This window comes from Alexandromys fortis, unplaced genomic scaffold, assembly GCF_014885135.2.
Source record: "Alexandromys fortis isolate MF-2015 unplaced genomic scaffold, M_Fortis_MF-2015_v1.1 scaffold_51, whole genome shotgun sequence".
In the NCBI taxonomy this organism is placed as follows: domain Eukaryota; kingdom Metazoa; phylum Chordata; class Mammalia; order Rodentia; family Cricetidae; genus Alexandromys; species Alexandromys fortis.
In genome coordinates, this window is record NW_026067925.1 from 3726075 (window position 1) to 3745270 (window position 19196).

Sequence of the window (19196 nt, forward strand, 5' to 3'; positions counted from 1 at the left end):
TTGTAACCCACCCTGCAATCAGTTATTCCAGGGTCTCGAAGGGGCGCTACCTGGAAGGGAATGAGCTAGGACAGAAGAATGAGGCCAAGCAGATTTGTCAAAGCCCCCTTTATTAGGATCATGGTTGCTGTTTATATAGCCCCTGTGTTCAGGTTCGTCACGTAGGCCAAGAAGTCACGAGTTGCCACACCTGGTTCCCTGGATAGCTGGAATGTGAGGCGCGTTCTGCTAACAGATAACAGTTAATTGGGTGTGGGGCAGGTTCTGTCAATAGAACATAATTATGGGTGTGGGGTTCCCTGCAGACTCCCCAGGGTGATGGTTCCTGTAATGATTTTTAGGGGGGAAGTGGCTCGTGACACCATACCATACCATCACACATGTATATCACACACACACATACACACACACACACACAGTGGGGAGAAGACAAGGAGAGAAGGGAGAGTAGGGGAGGGAAAGAGAGAGAGGGAGAGAGAATGGATCCACTGAAGAGCTCTGGGCCATGGACAAAGCATAAGAAACACAGTTTAGATATCCAGGTGTGCAAAACCGACTTCCCAAATCCTCCATAGCATTTCCTCCTCGAGTTGTGTGTCTCTTGGCCCTTTCCCCCCCACTATGTATAGATGCCTCCTGGCTGTTCGGACAGTCCGCTCTTCCTCCGAGACTGCCCTAGGAGCTGTCAGGATACCGTGCAATTATACAGAGGTGGTCAAAGTTTCCGGCAAACTCCTAAGTGTCTATGTTCAAAGTTAAGATACTTTGCTCTCTTAGTGGGAAGTGTTTTCCTTTGAAGGTGTGGAGGGCAGAGAAAGTGACTGCTTTCCCTCATTGTATCTGAAATGGTCTATGTTAAATTATTGCATTGCATATCTCCAAATAAATTGTCTAATGTGGCCTTTATCCTTTTGCTTTCTATCTTTAGACTCCTTTCCTCTATTAGTTCCTGGAGGGATCAGCCTTTTAGAACAGGTATTGGAGGCAGGCCCTGCAGCAGGAACGGCACTGACTCTTGCTTATGAGGAAATGCTATCCAGCGGAAGTAAACCATAGAGAAGTCCAGGGGGCCCCAGTGGACTATTATGTCTGCTGGTTCCAACAGCACACAAGCCCAATAACCAAGATGCAAAGACCATTTTCACCACATTAATTTAAAGGAATATTTATAATTGGAGCATTCCCTAGCACCCTCTATAATGTTTCCTTGCTGTGCTGGGTGTGGAGGCCAGGACTTTGGGCAAGTTGAGCAAGTACTCTACCCTTGAACCATAGCCCCTGGCCGTTCGACCAGAACTTGTTTTTTGTTTTGTTTAAGGGCAGAGGCCTTGTCCAGGAATCTTGCTCAGCATCTGTGGGAGTGGGGGTGGGGGCTTCACAGAGTTAACAGTCTGAAGCAAGCACTTTTTCCAGCCTCTAAGTGGTTAGCTGGAGGGAGGTTCCGCACAAACAAGTGGTGTTAGCAAAGGCTAAGGTAAATTAGTTAGGACGTCCTGACCTTTGCTTCCTAGATAGAGCAGGCCAATTTTCCAAGGCATTCTCCAACAAAGAGATCAGATTCTAGTTAACTGTAGAAACGGGCCTCTGCACTAATACAAGATGGAGGAACCACTGCTTTTCTTGCCCTGCCACCACAGGAAGCAAGCACGTCCTCAGCCACCGTCACTGTAATACGGCGGAGTTGTTTTTATACCAAATTTAGATTTGACTGCTAAGGTGAAATTTCTACTGCAGAACGAGAAGAGCTGTAAGTTAGAATTTCCATGCTAAAAACTGTGTGGTCTCCCATGATTTGGAAAAACGTTACACTTTAAATACTTAATGAAGTCACTCTAAATCATAAGACGGTATTGTGACTTTCATGCTCCCTGGTAGGCATGTTTGCTATAAAGTAAGTAATACTTAAAATTAACTTTTTGTGACTTTACTCCTGTGACGATGAGTCCAAGCAACCTAAGATTTATAATTCTGGATCATTTTTTATTTTACTTGAACTTTTTTCTTTCTGTTTTTAAACTAAGCTAAAACAAAACATTTGAATTGAATTGATGCTTAAAGTATTATGGTCCCTGGACACCATGCGTGCATTGCATTATATAAGCTGCTACATTTTAACACACGGTCTGAAATAAACAACGTGCGTCATAGTGAAAGGCCCTTGTTATCTTCGCACACAGCTTTTTCTAAAATTAAGGCCTTGGAGGTAGGGTTTTATTTGGGGGGGGGGGCAGTGCATTTGCTCTGCTGTTATCAGTAGAGAAGCAATGTAACAGCCATATTTAGAGAGCTCTGATGGAAATAAAAAATTCACAACGTTAAAATTAAATTAATGGAACTAATATTTTCTCTGTGAGAAGGTTTTGCTTTTTCTAGCATCAAGCTTTCAGAAAGCCTAAGCTAACAATTTGGATATTATATTTAGCATATTTGGTTAACATTATTATCATTGGCTAACGAGTATTATTGTTATCATACCATTTAGCTAAATGGTTCTAAAACAGTTTGCAACCTCCTGCTAAATAGTGACTATTTCTTTTTTCTGAGTAATTTTCCCATTCTTCAGAAACAATGTCTACTTTGTTTTTCTTACAGTATATCCTTTCCATAAGCAGAGAGAAGTTAAACAAGGACCTACTGACTGGTAAGCCTAATGCTTTTGTTCACTCAACTTACTAGGGTTTGGTTGCTGCTCCCTTTTATGGGCTCTAAAGAATAAGATTGTGTAATAGTAAAACTGCCACAATGTCTCTTTTCATCTCATCAAGTATCCAAGTGAAAATAATTCACTCCTTAGACCTTGGAATTCTACCACACACTGTCTGGTCAAGAACTCACCATCCAGTGGGTCAACAGACATAAGCAGACAGCTTGCCAAGTGCCCTGTTAGATGCGCATGTCTGTGAAGGCTGAAAGGAAGCTGCAGCCTCAGTCCAGGTGTGCCTAAGGAGGGCACCAGGCAAGGCTGGGTAACAACAGTGTGGTGAAGAGGCGGGAGAGGGGCAAGGGTCAGATTTATGTTTATAGGAAATCAGATGTATAGAGGGGACTGGGAAGGAGGAAGATGCAAAATCTAGCTCTCAAGTTTGTACTCTGAGTACCTAGACAGAACTACCCAGTAAATCTGCAAATTTAATTACCCATTGCACAACATCCCTGGTAACCTTCCACACCCCTGGTAATCTTTAACCCCCTTGGTAATCTTTCACACCTCTGGTAATCTTTCACACCTCTGATAACCATTCACACCTCTGGTAATCTTTCACACCTCTGATAACCGTTCACACCTCTGGTCTCCTTTCAGACCCCATTAAATTTAACAATAGATTATGCCAGTTCAGTGATTATATGAACAGATTCGCTACCACAGAGCATACCCCACAAACATTCCTACTCTCTCTCTCTTTTTTTTTAATTTTAAGAACTTCTTTTACTTTTGAGATAATATAATTACGTCATTTCCCCCTCCCTTTCCTCACTTCCAAACCTTCCATATACCCCTCCTTCCTCTCTTTCAAATACTTGGCCTTTTTTCATTCCTCAATATAACCTTTTCAGTCTGTATATTGTTATTTGTATGTATATTTTAGGGCTGACCATTTGGTGTCGGATAACCAATTAGTGTGTTCCTCCCTGGTGTCTTAGGGTTTATATTGCTGTGAAGAGATACCAAGACCATGGCAGTTTTTATAAAAGAAAACATTTCATTGGGGCTAATAGTTCAGATGCTTAGTCCATAATCATCATCATGGGTAGCACACAGGTAGCACACAGTGCTGGAGAAGTAGCTCACAGTTCTGCAACAGAAACCACTGTGTATCCCACACTGGGTGTAGCTTGGGCATGGACCTCAAAGCCCCTCTCCACAGTGGCACACTTCCTCCAAAAGACCACGCCTCCTAAAAGTGCCACGCCTCCTAGTAGTGCCACTCCCTATGGGTCAAACATTCAAACACATGAGTCTAAGGAGACCAGTGCTATTCAAACCACCAAGCCTGGGAAAGAATTGATTTCTCCCGCTCTCAGCATTCCATGCCTATAGTTCTAGGTATAGGATTGGGCCTGTGGACTTTCCCCCATCCGGTTTGATGTCCTTGCCCAGCTCCTGTTTAGGCAGCCAAGTTGGTGAGACTTTATGGGTGTAAGTTCTGGCATTCCCAGGAGACACAATCTCATAGCAAACTCTCTGCTCCTCTGGCTCTTACAGTCTCCCTGCCCCTTCCACAGTGACCCCTGAACATTAGATGCAGGCGTGTTTTGTAGATGTATTCTTAGGAATGAATCCATAATGCTGCATTTCGATTGGTTGTTGTTTCCTTTTTTTTTTTTTTTTTTTTTTTTTTTTCTTCTTTTGGTTTTTCGAGACAGGGTTTCTCTGTAGCTTTGGAGGCTATCCTGGAATTAGCTCTTTGTAGCCCAGGCTGGCCTTGAACTCACAGGGATCCGCCTGCCTCTGCCTCCCGAGAGTTGGGATTAAAGGTGTGCACCACCATCGTGGTTGTGGTTTTCTGTAAAGCTCTTTATCCATTGCAAGGAGAGGTTTCCTTGACGAGAGGTGAGGACTGTACCTAATCTATAGGGACAAATATTTAGAAAGTAGAGGGACTATGATGGGTTAGCAAAGTGGAGGCTGTAGGTTCTCCTCCAAGACCCATGATGTCACTAGCCTCGGCTCTCCGCACAAAGCGTGGTTTCCCTCTTGTTCTGTTGCCTCTTTAACCAGCCCTTCTTGATAGATCCTAGAAGTCCCTGTCTTTTTAGAAAGTTAAATGTTCCACAGAATCAATTTCATCTCCAGTTATGTCTGGAACTCTCTTTCAGCCGGACAGCTGGTGAAGTGGGGCCAGGGTCCCACACCTTCCTGGTTCGTCTTTAGGAAGAAGATAAACACCAGGCAGATTTTAGCATAGCGGTGTCTCAGACCTGTTTAACATCTCTGAATTTACTAAGATAAAGATGAGATCGAGTTGTCACTGAAGCAACAGACACTACAGCAAGTGCTTCACACGCACCGATTTCCACAACAACTACATGAGGCCGGAATTAAGTTGAGCTCAGCTTCACAAATGGCCAAATGAAAGCTGAGAGATCTTAGGTCCCTCTGTGGTAGAATCTAGATTTGAGCTTGAGTCTGTTGATTCCAAAGTCTCTGATTTTTAATGACTCAATTTCCTCCTTATTATATATGAAACATCACCAAATACTAAAGAGCTGATAAATACATAAATATATATACATAAATACCATATACTAAATAATAATTAATGTCTGTAATATATTTGTATAACAGTCTTGGTCTACATGACATTTCCATACTGTTTTACTTTGAGGATGTGCTTCACAGGCTCCAAATCAGTAAAGGGGTGGGTGCATCTCTCTCTCTCTCTCTCTCTCTCTCTCTCTCTCTCTCTCTCTCTTTCTCTCCACCCCCTCCCATAGAGAGAGACCCAAGCATTGTTTGGCATATAAGGTTTGTTTCTTTGCAATATAAGTACTTATTTTTCTCTAATTTAATTACCTCCCCTCTGAAAACATTGTAAGTGAACCCCATTCTCAGGTGAACTCACATTACATGTACCAATGTTTCATGGTTTTCTCATTCCATGTTAACAGTAAGGAAAACAAGATAGTTGTGGCTGGGACATTCAGTAATTTTTGTATCAAGACACCTTTAAAAGTCTTTTCCTAAAAAGAATTTTCAAGATCTTTATGTAATGTTCTGCTCTGTGAATCTCCAAAGGTGGCACTGTCTAGTATGGGGACACAAATACCAAGCCACATATATAATATTTTAATCATATGAACATGAATTTATTGGAACCCAGTATAACAAAATTTATTTTTTTTAAAAAAAGATATCCTAACTGTATCTGATAAACTCCGATTTCTGCAGTTATGTGACAAATTATCCTTTCTCTTTTCTCTTTTTATTTTCTTTTTTTAAAAAAAATTTATTAGATTTTTAAAAAAAAAAATATCAATCCAAGTTCCCACTTCTTCCCCTCCTTCCATTCCCTCCACACACCCTCCCACCTCACCCCCTCTAATCCTCAGAGAAGTTAGGACACATTGCTTTGTGGAAGGTCCAAGGCCCTTCCTACTATATCTAGGCTGAGCAAGGTATACATCCTAAGAGAATAGGTTCCCAAATAGTACATGCAGTAGGGATAAATCCTGGTGCCACTGCCAGTGGCCTCTCAGTCTGCCCCAGCCATGCAACTGTCACCCACATCCAGAGGGTCTAGTTCGGTCCTATGCTTATTCCTTCACAGTCTGGCTGGAGTCGGTGAGCTCCCATTAGCTCAGGTAGACTGTTTCAGTGGGTGAACCCATCATGGTCTTGACCTCTTTGCTCATATTTTCATTCCTCCAACTCTTCAACTGAACTTTGGGAGCTCAGTCCAGTGTTCTGATGTGGGTCTCTGCCTCTGTTTCCATCAGTTGCTGTCATCCACCAAGATCAAATTGGTTTCATCCCAGAGATGCAGGTCTGGTTCAACATACGAAAATTTATCAATGTAATCCATCATATAAATAAACTGAAAGAAAAAAACATGTTCATTTAATTAGTTGCTGAAAAAACATTTGACAAAATCCAACACCCCTCCTGATAAAGGTCCTGGAGAGGTCAGGGATACAAGGAAATTACCTAAATATAATAAAAGCAATATACAGCAAGCCAACAGCCAACATCAAATTAAATGGAGAGAAACTCAAAGTGATTCCACTAAAATCAGGAACAAGACAAGGCTGTCCACTCTCTCCATATGTCTTCAACATAGCTCTTGAAGCTTTGGTAACAGCAATAAGACAACAAAAGGAGATCAAGGGGATTCGAATAGGAAAGGAAGAAGTCAATCTTTTTTCTTTTTCTTATTTCTCTTTTCAGAAGTATAATATTAATCTTAGTAGAAATATATTACCATTTTCACTAGATTACTTGGCAGCAGCGGATAGAGAAGATGGTTCAGTTTCTTATTTCTTTTTAATTCCTTTTTGTTTCTTGAGACACAATCTTACTACATAACTCAAGCTGGCCTTAAACTCATGATCCTCCTGCCTCAACCTCCCAAGTAACCTGGTTATAGGTTTGCACCACCATCACCAAGCTCAACCGTTTTTTCAGTCGCTTGGTATCCAAGTGTCTCAGCAGTACCATGAATCAAAAGCCCAGAGAAGAAGGAGATAGGCATACATGACGAGAAGCATTTTATTAATGGCTGGCTGTTTCCAATCACAGATGGAGCTTTAAAGGCAGCTTGGAAGTTTGTGACAATTGTTTCTTTCCAAGGGCACAAAGAGTCTCAGGGGTGCTGGAGTTGGTGCAATGCTATGAGTAGAAAACTCTTGAAGTGACAACAGCTGTTTCTCATTTGTCTGTATTGCTAAAAGTTACACTAGACTATCCACAAACCATATTAAGAATAAGTGTCTTACTGGGCGGTGGTGGCACACACTAATTTTTAAGCACTTGGGAGGCAGAGGCAGGCGGATCTCTGAGTTCAAGGCCAGCCTGGTCTACAGAGTATCAGGACAGCCAGGGCTACACAGAGAAACCCTGTCTCAAACAAAACAAAATTATTATTATTATTAAATAAAAAATAAAGCCACACACTATGTCTGGCTTGACTTTAAAAAGAAAATAGTCAGGTGTCATGGTGAACACCTTTAATCCCAGCATTTAGGAACTTAGGAGGCAGAAGCAGGAGGATCTCTGAGTTTGAGAACAGCTTGGTTTGCAAATCTCCAGTACAGCAAGGGCTGCAAAGAGAAACCCTGTCTCAAAAAGCTGAGAGAGAGAGAGAGAGAGAGAGAGAGAGAGAGAGAGAGAGAGAGAGAGAGAGAGAGAGAGAGAGAAGAGATATTCTGGCAGGATAGGTACACACAATCAAATAGAAGAAGCAGAGGGATTGTAAACAGGAGACTAGCCTAGGATACACATGAGATCAAGATTAAGACCCTGTCACAAATAAACAGAAGAGTTAATTAACCAAGTAGTATCTCTCTCTCTATTGTTCACAGTAAATGATCAGCCTTTCGGTTGGATTAGGTAAAGCACAACTAAAACTCAGTTCTGTTTACCTTGTTTCTTCCCTCAGCGGTGGAGTCATACCCCAATGCGAAGGTGCACTTTGGCCACAAGCTGTCGAAATGCCATCCAGAGGAAGGGGTGGTCACCGTGCTTGGGTAATCACCATTCAGGCTTTTGACTTCAGAGGGCAAGGGTGGGAGTGGTGAGCTCTACCCGCAAACTTTGTTCTTTGGCTCTTTCTAAAGAGTTAAATGATTGCAGTCTTCGCAGCCAGGGCCTTTGGTTTGAGAATAGTTCGCCGATGTTTTCTAAGTACTCAGAAGTGCGAATTCTTAATTTCCATGCTTGGGTGACCATAATCAGTTAACCATGCTCGGGTGATCATTTTCGGTTCAGACTCTCTCTTCCTAGGAAATAGGTGGCCCTCCCCTGCTTTGTGTCTATGTGTGTGTGACTTCTCTGCCTGTCCTTAGCCAGCTCTATGTCCCTACCCTCAGAATACCACACATCAGTCACGGGTTACACAATCATTTGCAAATTCACATTTCTAGCATTAGCAAGTGTGCCCAGGCCTCTGTCCTCATTCTCAGTGAGGTCCTGGTCTATGATGCACCAACCCCCGGCACAGTTGCATTCGCTCAGATTCTAGAAGCCTTTCTCATCTCTATTCCCCCCCCCCCTCCAATATTCCTGTCTTCCCTGGGACTGTTTTGACATGATCAGTCCCTTATGGTGAGTTCTTCTCCCATTTTCTCCCATTAAATCTGTACGTTTTCATTCACCGTGTCTGTCTTCCTATGGTCTCTTTCTTCTTCTGTGATATGATGGTGTCCAACTCTTGTCCCTGCCGAGGTGGGCTCATGCCATTGCCTCCTGTGTGTCCCCTCTTCCACTCCAGATTGAAAAGTCAGCTTCCTGAAACTGTCACTCTGCAATCATCGTCCTTCTAATGGAAGAAATCTTTTTCTGCCTTTTGCCAGAATCAGGAATTTAAACTTCCATCTTTATATCCAAAATCCTTCCTTTCCTCCCACTTTGCCCTCTGTGCATTGCACAGTAAACCTTCCATATCTGAGGATGTTTCAACCATGCATACAACCAACCTCAGATTAAAAGTGTGCGAAACAGACATTGCACCGCCAAGAAAATGTAAAAATAAAAGAAGTCCTCTGTGCCGACCACGCCGAGACTTTTACCCTTGCCTGAGCTCCCCAGTGACACAACCTCTCACACAGCATTTCTAGAGAGCAGTTGAAGCATCTGGGAGGGTTTGTGCAGGACATATGCAAATACTGTGCTGCTAGACACAAGAAACTTGAGCGTTTGCAGGTTTGGATATTCTGGATCCAACCCTGGAGGTCAACAAGGGATGAGGGTATTCTGTTCTTAAGCTTGTTATCTAGTATCCTTTCCTCAGACCGAGCATGTTTTCTCCAGCAAACCCTAGTCACATGCCTGCGGATACTCCTGAGTCTGCTCACACCTACAGATGTGTTTACCCTTACACTTCAGGACTGCTTTCCTGTCTTCTCAATTTTCTTCCTTCAACTCTGTCACACTTCTGGAGCAAGCACATCTGTCTTTAGTATCAGAGTAGTGGTACATTATTCTCATTTTCAAAAGCAAAACCATGTCTGGGACAAGCATTTTCATCTTAATTTTAAATCTGTTGATTCAAGCTAGATAAAACCAGGCTCTAAGTTAGATGTTTAAAAGTGGGTGTTTTGAGTTACCGCTAGGGTTTGCTTTTAACACCCAAGTCGAAATACATTACCGTTTTCACTAGATTTTTTTTGTTGGCTGGGGGGGAATGGTTCGTTCTGTTTTTCAGACCTGACCAAGTTCCCAGAGATGTCACTTATGACCTCATTGTAGGATGCGATGGAGCCTATTCAACGGTCAGAGCCCACCTCATGAAGAAGCCTCGCTTTGACTACAGCCAGCAATACATCCCGCATGGGTACATGGAGCTGACAATTCCGCCTAAGAATGGGGAGGTAGGTCTTCTCCCTTTCCATAGCCATCTCCCATAGGAGCATCTAAGAGAGCTAGTGGAGTAGATTAATAATGTATTTCTGAAAGGAGATTTAAATTGTGTTTTTCTCATTCCCCTTTGTTCCATTACTAAGTTCTATGCTATGCCAGAAGCAGATAAGTGCTATGGAAATTTTTGCATGAAATTATTTTAAAATAAAATTTTATGTTTAAAAATAAAGCAAAACTATTTGAGTCTGTCACATTCAAACATAGAAACTTATTATGGAAAAGGAAATACTAACAGAGGCAATATAAGAACATTCACTTATATGAGGCAGATAACATCGAGTGCTTAATTTGCATCCAAAACACCCATTCTAAAGTTTTGATCTGATTTCATCTCTTCTAGGTGAAGTAAGGGCATCTATAAAGTATCTAATTAATCAAGACAGGAAAGTTACATTCCAACATACTCTACAGAGCAATCAAATCGTCCTTTTTGTTTGCTTGTTTTTCAAAACAGGGTTTCTCTGTGTAGCTTTGGAACTTGTTCTGGCACTCACTCTGCAGACCAAGCTGGCCTTGAACTCACAGAGATTGATCCGCCTGCCTCCGCCTCCCGAGTGCTGGCTTTAAAGGCATGCACTACCACCACCTGGCTCAAATAGATATTTTTAACATCTCATTGTCTTTCCATTTCTTCCTCATTGTCGTCAAATCATTCCACTGATTTCCCTGTACCTGTTGTATGAGGGTCCTGACCCAATAACTCTGGATTCCAGGGTGAGATGATTCTGTTGACAAGCCAGCCCTAATGTAAGCAGAACAGTGCACAATAAAGCAGCTGTGATGTAGTCACTTACCTTCTTACGTTTCAGACACTGTAATTATTAGTAATAATTAATAGTCTTTTTTTCAAGGTCTCATTTTTTTCAAGCAGTTATCTTGGGACAAATATGATCCAAATACAGGGGCATTTTAACAAGCCCTAAACAATTCTAGGCATTTTTTTTTATTTTTCTCTTCTAAAAGCATTTATTTTTATATTCAAGTTTGTGGACATGCATTGTGCACTCAGCATATTCTTTCCTGGAGCCTCTGCCCTTCGTTTTTCCTTGCCCTTTGTCCCTTACACAGTTTTACTCTTACTTCCTTGCCATGTATATGCACGATTTTCTGTATCTAAGTAAAATCTAGGAATCAAAACCAAGAAAACATAAGATCATTGTGTAAAATCAGCTTAGTTCATGCCCTCGAATTTTTTTGCCCCTTTCTTTTCTCTCTTCTCTTTCTTTTTTACTGTGCAACTTGCGGTCCATCTCCCAAGTGTGGAGTGGGGAGAGAGACTAGATGCAAGGCCTTTGAGTATTACTAGGAAAACATCTCCATTCTTCTCATTCTTTCAAGGTTTGTGAACTTAGCTTTGCCTTAAAGCCCATATTTTATTTTATTTCATTTTATTTCATTCTTTGAGAATTTTATGCATGTACACAACGACATAACTCCCTCTCTGCTCTCAACATATCCCCCTCCTGACTTCATCTCTTCTTCCTCCTCCTCCTTTTATTCTAGTCTAATTATTTTTTTCGTACACTAAGCCCAGTTAGTGCTGTTCATACTTGCATGGATATGGAATCATCCATTGGAACGTGGGAAACTTCCCAGTGACCGCACCCTCAAAGAAGAAAGAATTTTCTTCCTCTATTGTTACCAATTGCCAGAGGCTCTTCAGGAAAGCACAAAGCCCGAAAATCATCTCCTTTATCTAGGTGGAAATTTAAGATGACCTGATTTTGTGTAGGACTTGTGCAAACAGCCACAGATGCTGCAAGTGTTTGGGTGCAATCTCCATGCCGTGTCCAGAAAGACCAGTTCACAGCACTCTTCAGCCTCCAGCCCCTACAGTTTTTCCATCTCTACTTTCACACTCCAAGGCCTACCTCAGAGCTGTTTGGAACAATCCGAATACTACCTGGATTTATGTTTTGAGGGACTTCAAATGAGAGGCACGGGAGGCAGCACCAAGCTGCCTTCAGACTGCAGTCCCATACAGCATCTCTCCAGAGTGTGGCTTGCTGATAAAGAAGCTGGGATTTAAAGTTTTCTAGACTCGAGGACTCTTTGTGAACTTCCGTGTATTCTTGGTAGCATACTGTATTTGCCATGATATACAAGCCATTCTTTGTGTCAGTGAGGAAGCCAGAACCTAAATGTTGGCTTCCTCACTATTTTAATCAAACTCTGACCTTTGATACTGTGTTAGGAAACCAAGTTAGCTTCTCTTGTTGTTTTCCTCCTTGTCTTACCTTTTAGAGTTCTGCAGAGATGAGGGAGTAGGATAAAAATACCAAAGCTGGCAGGAGGGACAAGCAGGGCATTCGCTCCAAGTGCTAGGTGCCTCTCTACCTCCTCTACCTTGCTCAGAAGGTGAAGCTGTACCAAAGTCCTGCTGTTCCCCGCTTAGCTCGTCTGTGCTCTGATCTTCTATACAAGGCCCCCTTTTAGCCGTTTACACATCAACCCATTATTCCTATGCCTTCAGTCAGCACCAAACCTCCCACTCTCTTCCTTCCCCCTCTTTATTAAGGAGAAGTGGCTTGGCTTTCCAGGCAGCTGTATTTTCTTGTCCACTCTAGTCCCTGTGTAATCTTTGAAATCAAACAATTGGGCACTTGACTCATTTCAGTGTCTATGGTTTAGACTTCGTTTAGGGTTCTGGGGCAAAAGCAACAACAACAACAAAGAGCAGAAGAACAGCAAAGCCAGGCAGACACAGACCTTTGTAAGACACCATGACTTTGCTGCTACAAGGGTATCTGGGAGACTGCTGTTCCTTCAGTTTTGTTCTGACAACTTGAACTCAAGGCGTTCCTGTCCCATCTATAAAATGTAAAACTGTTGCACATAATCGCACACACATAAACTTCTACCCACATAAATGTTTTATGTGCATATACTTTATGTACATACATATGTATATCAACATGCATGTTTCTGTGTGTAGAAAGGGTGAAAGAGAAAGAATATCTTATTACAGTATGGTCTCAAATCTTGAAATAAATGGCTAAAGAAACTTGCTTAAGTTTGAATGTATAAAGATAGAACCCAAAGTTTTATCGAAGACAATGTGTACTTCACGCAGTAACACGCGTGCAGTGCACCCTATGTGGGCATGGTCTAGGTGACTGTGGAAGCAGTGCAGTCACGGTAGAGATGAGCTGCTTGCTAATCGAGCCTGTGTTCTTTGTTACAGTATGCCATGGAACCTAATTGTCTTCATATTTGGCCTAGAAATGCCTTTATGATGATTGCCCTTCCAAATATGGTAACGTACAAATTCTTATGTACTTTTTATCATTTTAATAATTAATATTTTTATGACTTACTTTTGTGTTGAGCATTTATGTAACCTAGTTGATCTCATTTTTTTTTAATCCAGAATTCCAGTCTTTAAGGTCTGGACATTAGTGTATGTGTCTTCGTTCTTTCATTCGTCTCCAGGGTTTTTTCTTTATCTATCCAGCTTGCTGGGTTCTGTGGTAGTCGTTTTTTTCCTGTTGCTGTCTGTCATAGGATCAATACTATCTTAAGAGGAAGAAAAAAGGAGGAAAAAAAATCACATGAAACAATCTATAAACAATCCAAGGACTGCAATATTTGCTTGGTGAACATAGATGGTTTGCATGGTAGCAGTTTTCCTGGTGACTCAGTAAGCAAGGAGTCCCCTGAGACATGGCAGAGCTTTCCTCCAGGGGAAAGGGGACAAAGCTGGCTTGGATAGTCTCCTGCAGGAGATCCTTTAGTCCCCATGAGGGCCCTGAGTGCCAGCATCACAGTCTTCTCTCTCAACTGTCCCTCTCCTTCACAGGACAAATCTTTCACATGTACCTTGTTCATGCCCTTCGAAGAATTTGAAAACCTTCCAACAAATTATGATGTGCTGAACTTCTTCCAGAAGAACTTTCCAGATGCCATCCCTCTGATGGGAGAGTAAGTCTCCATGGGAAATTGTGCCTTTCCTGTCTTTGGTTTGAGTATTCCAAATTCAAACAAAACTGCCTCAACTTTTCTTTAAAATTGTTTTAAAAATGCAGTATCTGGAAGCCAGCATTAAAGCAAAAGCCTACATGGGCTTTTTGCTATGAGTGGAGATTCTGAGAAAATCATGTCCAGTTTATCCCAAGAGCACGAGCGCCAGTATCCCTAGGCTTTCCTTGGATTCCTCGGGCTTGGTGTGCCTGCCACAAGACTGGTGGTGACTTTTTGTCTTTTTGAGACACAGATATGTGACACAACAGATACCTGTCTTGGGCCTGTCCCTTCCTAGCCATGTGTTTTCCTATGCTCAGGGCTCCTTGTGGGGAAATGCTGCTAAATGATACTACCTACCTTGGGCAGGTTGTTGTAGATTAAATAAGATTATCCTATACATTGCTCAGCATAGGGCCCACAGGGACCAAGTTTTGCCCCACCAAGGCTGAGTGAATTAGCTAGCTAGCTGGTTTGTGATTGGCTGCTCACTGGCCCATGTCAGCATCCCCCCCCCCAAGTGGACTTTGCTGTGTGTTCTCATTTAAGGACTCTGCTTGCCCCCAAATACTACACACACACACACACACACACACACACACACACACATCCAACACCTAACTCACTTTTCACTCCAGTGTCCTTTCCAGGGAGATAGAACAGTGCTGTGGAAACGGTGTGACCTGTAGAGGCCTACCACAACAAAACTGTCACACACTGGGTGACTTAGACGTGACAGAAAGCTTTTTTCCCAGCTCTGGAAGGTGATGTGTTCAGGATCAAGGCCCCAGCAGATTTGGGTCTGGTGAGAGCTGGTTTCTGGCTCACAGAAGAGGCCTGCTGTTTGCGAGAACTCCTGTGACCGAAGGGACATGGATCTCCCTAGGGTCTATTTTGTAAGGCACGAATCTGATTCGATCTGGACTCCATGCTCATGAAAGAACCACCTCCTGTTCCTGCCTGCAACTACCGTCATGCTGAGGATTCAGATTTCACACACGGAACGTGGGGCACAATCAGGCCAAAAAGAAGCAGGTGTTTTTTGTTTCTCAGACAGGGCCTCCCTGTTGCAACCGGTGCTGATTTGGGACCCATAATCCTCACGCCTAGGCCTCTGGCGCTGAAAACACAGCCATGTGCCTCCAGGCCTCATCTACAGCAAGATTTCAACCCAGTCTGCCTCTTACTTCCCAACATGCACCTTGGAGATGATTATCAAGGTGCCTTCCTGAGAGCTGAGTTATAAAACCCACAGCTACCTATGCAAAATGCGAAGTGCAGCCCCTGCCCAGTAGGGCTTGACAAGCACCAGCTGCCACAGGTTCCTGGTCTACAGAGACCTAGAGCTCTCTACCCTTGACGAGAACCTGTCTGCACACCAAATTGAGCTCCTGTGTCATTTAAAATTGTTCCATGCCTGCTTCTTACATCCTTAGCCGTATTTAATATTCTTTTAAAGTTTTCTAAATTACATTTATATACTGTTTTATTTGTCGAAAGGAGGACGCTGTGGCATGCAGCATGCACGCAAAGGTCAAGGGACAATGTGTGGGAGTCAGTTCCTTGTTTCCTGTCACCTTTGGGGACTGAACTCAGGTCCTTAGTCTTGGGAGCACGCACTTCGCCTGCTGAGCCATCTTGCTGCCCTCAGACTTTAGATTACTGAGGACATTCAGTAATTTTGTATTTATACTTTCTAGAAAACCTCTCTTGATGCTTTACAAATATCAGGATTTTTCTTTGTGGCTACCCTAATCTTCACGGTCAACAACAGATGATGAGTTTACTTCAGTTCAACTAAAATCGTGAACCCATTATTCCAACTTATTCGAACCTCTCCAGACATGATTTTGATTGTGGTTATTGATTTCCTAAGATATAAGGATTCACATTAATCTCATTTGCTGTGATCTAGTAAAATACACTGCAGCATTTGTTCAGTATTTACACAGGAGTCTAAAATACACGATTGTATTTGAAAAATAGCCTAAAATCCAATGATACATTAAAAACACTATGGTCCACGTACATAATAATGCTTTTATGACATGATATATGATACAGACATATTTCCAATTATGCAAATTCTCCCAGACTTATCCTTCTGTATGTGTTTAGCCTTAACACAAACAGTGGTAATGAGAACAGTGTAATTATGTGTGTATATATGTTTATGTTGTAAGTGTACATGTTTGTATGTACAGGTGAAGGCAGTCCAAATGCATGTCCACACACATATGCATGTTTCTGGAGACTAGAGGCTGATAATGGGTGTCTTTCTCAGTTACTCTCCACCATATTTTTAGAGACAGGGTCTCTCACTCAACCTGGAGCTTGTTGATTGGCTTAGACTGGCTTGCCAGTGAGGTGAATGAATACCTGGGATGTGATGGATAAGTGATTGAGCCACTCACTAGCCAAATATTGTTTTGGTGACTGAAATATAGTCCAACTAAAAGTAGCTTGTGCATCTTTTCTACACAGCATGGGCAAACATCTTGGTTTGTAGGAACATTAAAAAATATCGATTGTAGCACAGTGAATAAATTCCACAATTCTGGCAGCAGAATGATTGCCAGTCCCCGAGGTCCTTCTTTCTCTATTTCCCACCAGTGCTGGGATTATAGATATATAATCCAGGCACACCTTGTGTTTCACACGAGTGCCGCTGTACTCGACCTTACGTGGAATTAAGGCTCTGAATTCAGGTTCTTATGCTTGCACAGCCATCATTTAACAAATTAGCCATCTCCTTAGCCCTGGAATAGCAGAATTTATTTCCCCCTTTTTTTTTCCTGGTTCTGGGAATTGAACCCAGGACCTTAAACACGGTAGACAAGCAATCTTCCACTGAGCTACACCCCCCCGCCATTGGCTGTTTTACTGTTGTCATTGTCTCTTTTTTTTTCATCAAAATACCAAGGCAACGAAGCCAATGTATAAAAGAACTTAGCAGTGATTAACCCCAAGCATCCTGTTCATATTCTGATTGCTTTCTTCCGCAGGCAAGCCCTCGTGAGAGACTTCTTCCTGTTGCCTGCCCAGCCCATGATATCAGTGAAGTGTTCTCCCTTCCACCTGAAGTCACACTGTGTGCTGATGGGGGACGCAGCTCACGCCATCGTTCCATTTTTCGGGCAAGGAATGAATGCGGTGAGTTCTTTTCCTGTAGGAAAGTTCCTGGATCATCCCAACATCAGTCTCAAATACTAAATCCTAAATAGAAGCCCCATCTAAACCATCCCCACACAGTCCCAAGAGCACAGCCGTTTCCCTCATCAGCCCAGTTGCCCAGTCAGACTAATGTCAACTCCGTCAAGGGCCCAGATTGTCTGATACAATAACCCATTCCGGAGAAAAGCACAACATATGGTATGGCGGCCTGTTTTCTTGAGCGCTGTGCCTACAGCCTAATGTGGAGTCGGCTAACATGACTGGCAGGTCTAAATAAAACCCCAAACTGGTTCAATGTTGATACTACTACTTTCATGGAAATTTTGGTATTGTGGTTAGAAAGAAAATTTTAAACTATAGAACTCCTATATCTTGTTAATATCAAGAATCTTATTAATATATATACACATGCAAGACATTAATAAGATATATATGTATATATATAATGTAATAGTAGTTTAGCAATCACTAGTCATATATTGCTTTGATGATAGGACTTTATTTCAAGTAAAAGCAGCTTGTGACTTTCCTACAAAGCAACCACAAGCACTTAGTTTCATAAGTAAACATAAGTAAACATCACTTACAGTCCTGTGGATAAACACGGGAGTTCTGGAAGTAGTTCAGCCCTTACCTTCGGGATTCTCTACACAATGTGTTTTGCATAACTTACTTGATACCCACATTTCATCTCTAACACTAAAGTTTCACTAGTGTCTACCCCAACACGTACCGAGGAAAAACAAACTATTTTAGGTAAGAATTTATAACTGTGGTCTTGGCCTTATACATCATCCCTTATGTTAAAGTTCCCATACCATAAAGAATTTGCAGACCCTCATTGAAAAGTACATTCACTATTTCAAGTGCAATCGCTGTAGTTGAAGTGCAAAGTCCGTTTTACATATTTTTACATTGTCTCTGAAACTGTAGTTTGGATTTGTAGATAATGGAAATTCACTACTCAGGGTTCTTATTCTTCATTGCATTTAGTATGACCTTACAAATTTTTCAAGTTCTTCATGTTCAAAATTTGTTTTAAATTTGAGTTATAGAAACAAAATTAATTTGATCTTATCATTAATATTTTTTTTAGCAGTAATGGGAACTGAACCTAAAGTCAACCATTGAATTATATGCTCCGCCCATTCAATTGTTCTGAACACGAATCTTAGAGACTCAAATAGTTTACAACTAACTCATGGTAAAGACATGCAATTGCTAGTGTTAAAGAGGCATTGAGATCCACCAAAATAATCACAGATGTCTTTAAAAATTTTTTGTTGTTCATTTTCAAATCATTATACTCATTCCCGAGATCAGTGAGGCAAAGACAGCGTGAGGATCCAGCTGCTGGTCTTTGCATCATGATCAGGTATCAGATGAGAAGCTCTCTGTGCAACATTCCCACCAGTACTAGCTCTCCTTATAATTACTATGAAGTATTTCATTATTTATGCCTTATTTTTACCCATTTTTCTTGTTTCAGGGCTTTGAAGACTGTTTGGTATTTGATGAGTTAATGGACAAATTCAATAATGATCTTAGTAAGTATCCATTCTCAGGGGGACATAGACTCGCCCAGATGATCAGCTGTGGGCCTGTTTATGACACTGGCGCTCTAACAGTATCTCTGCCACAGTCACTGCCTATCCCAGAGAGTGAACACCCAGACAGAGGAGCCTAGGACTCATGGAGGAAAGTGCTTTCCATTGCTGCAACAATACCCGGGATAGTCAACTTAGAAAAGGTTTGCTGGGGCCTGTAGCAGACTTTTTCTTCTGGGCCACCAACCAGCTGCCAAATCATGACACAGAGACTTATTATTAGTTATGAATGCTCAGCCTAGCTTTGGCATATTTCTGGCTACCTCTTTTAACTTGAATTAATGTGTTTCTCTTTATCTACCTTTTGTTTCAGAACCTATTATCTTTCTTACTTCTGTGTAGCTAACTTTCACTGCTTCTCTGTGTCTGGCTGGCTGCTG

General features: G+C 41.9%; 1 protein-coding gene across 2 annotated transcripts in view; it reads left to right on the forward strand.

Moving 5' to 3' along the window:
- The window catches only part of Kmo (kynurenine 3-monooxygenase), a 33404-nt gene that overhangs the window by 9463 nt on the left and 4745 nt on the right, over nt 1-19196 (forward strand). For both annotated transcript variants that reach the window (XM_050142890.1, XM_050142891.1), the window contains exons 5-11: nt 2593-2641; nt 8097-8184; nt 9861-10026; nt 13260-13331; nt 13875-13996; nt 17041-17188; nt 18699-18756. In XM_050142890.1, the coding sequence (XP_049998847.1) occupies nt 2593-2641; nt 8097-8184; nt 9861-10026; nt 13260-13331; nt 13875-13996; nt 17041-17188; nt 18699-18756 (703 nt within the window). The remainder of the gene's footprint in view (nt 1-2592; nt 2642-8096; nt 8185-9860; nt 10027-13259; nt 13332-13874; nt 13997-17040; nt 17189-18698; nt 18757-19196) is intronic.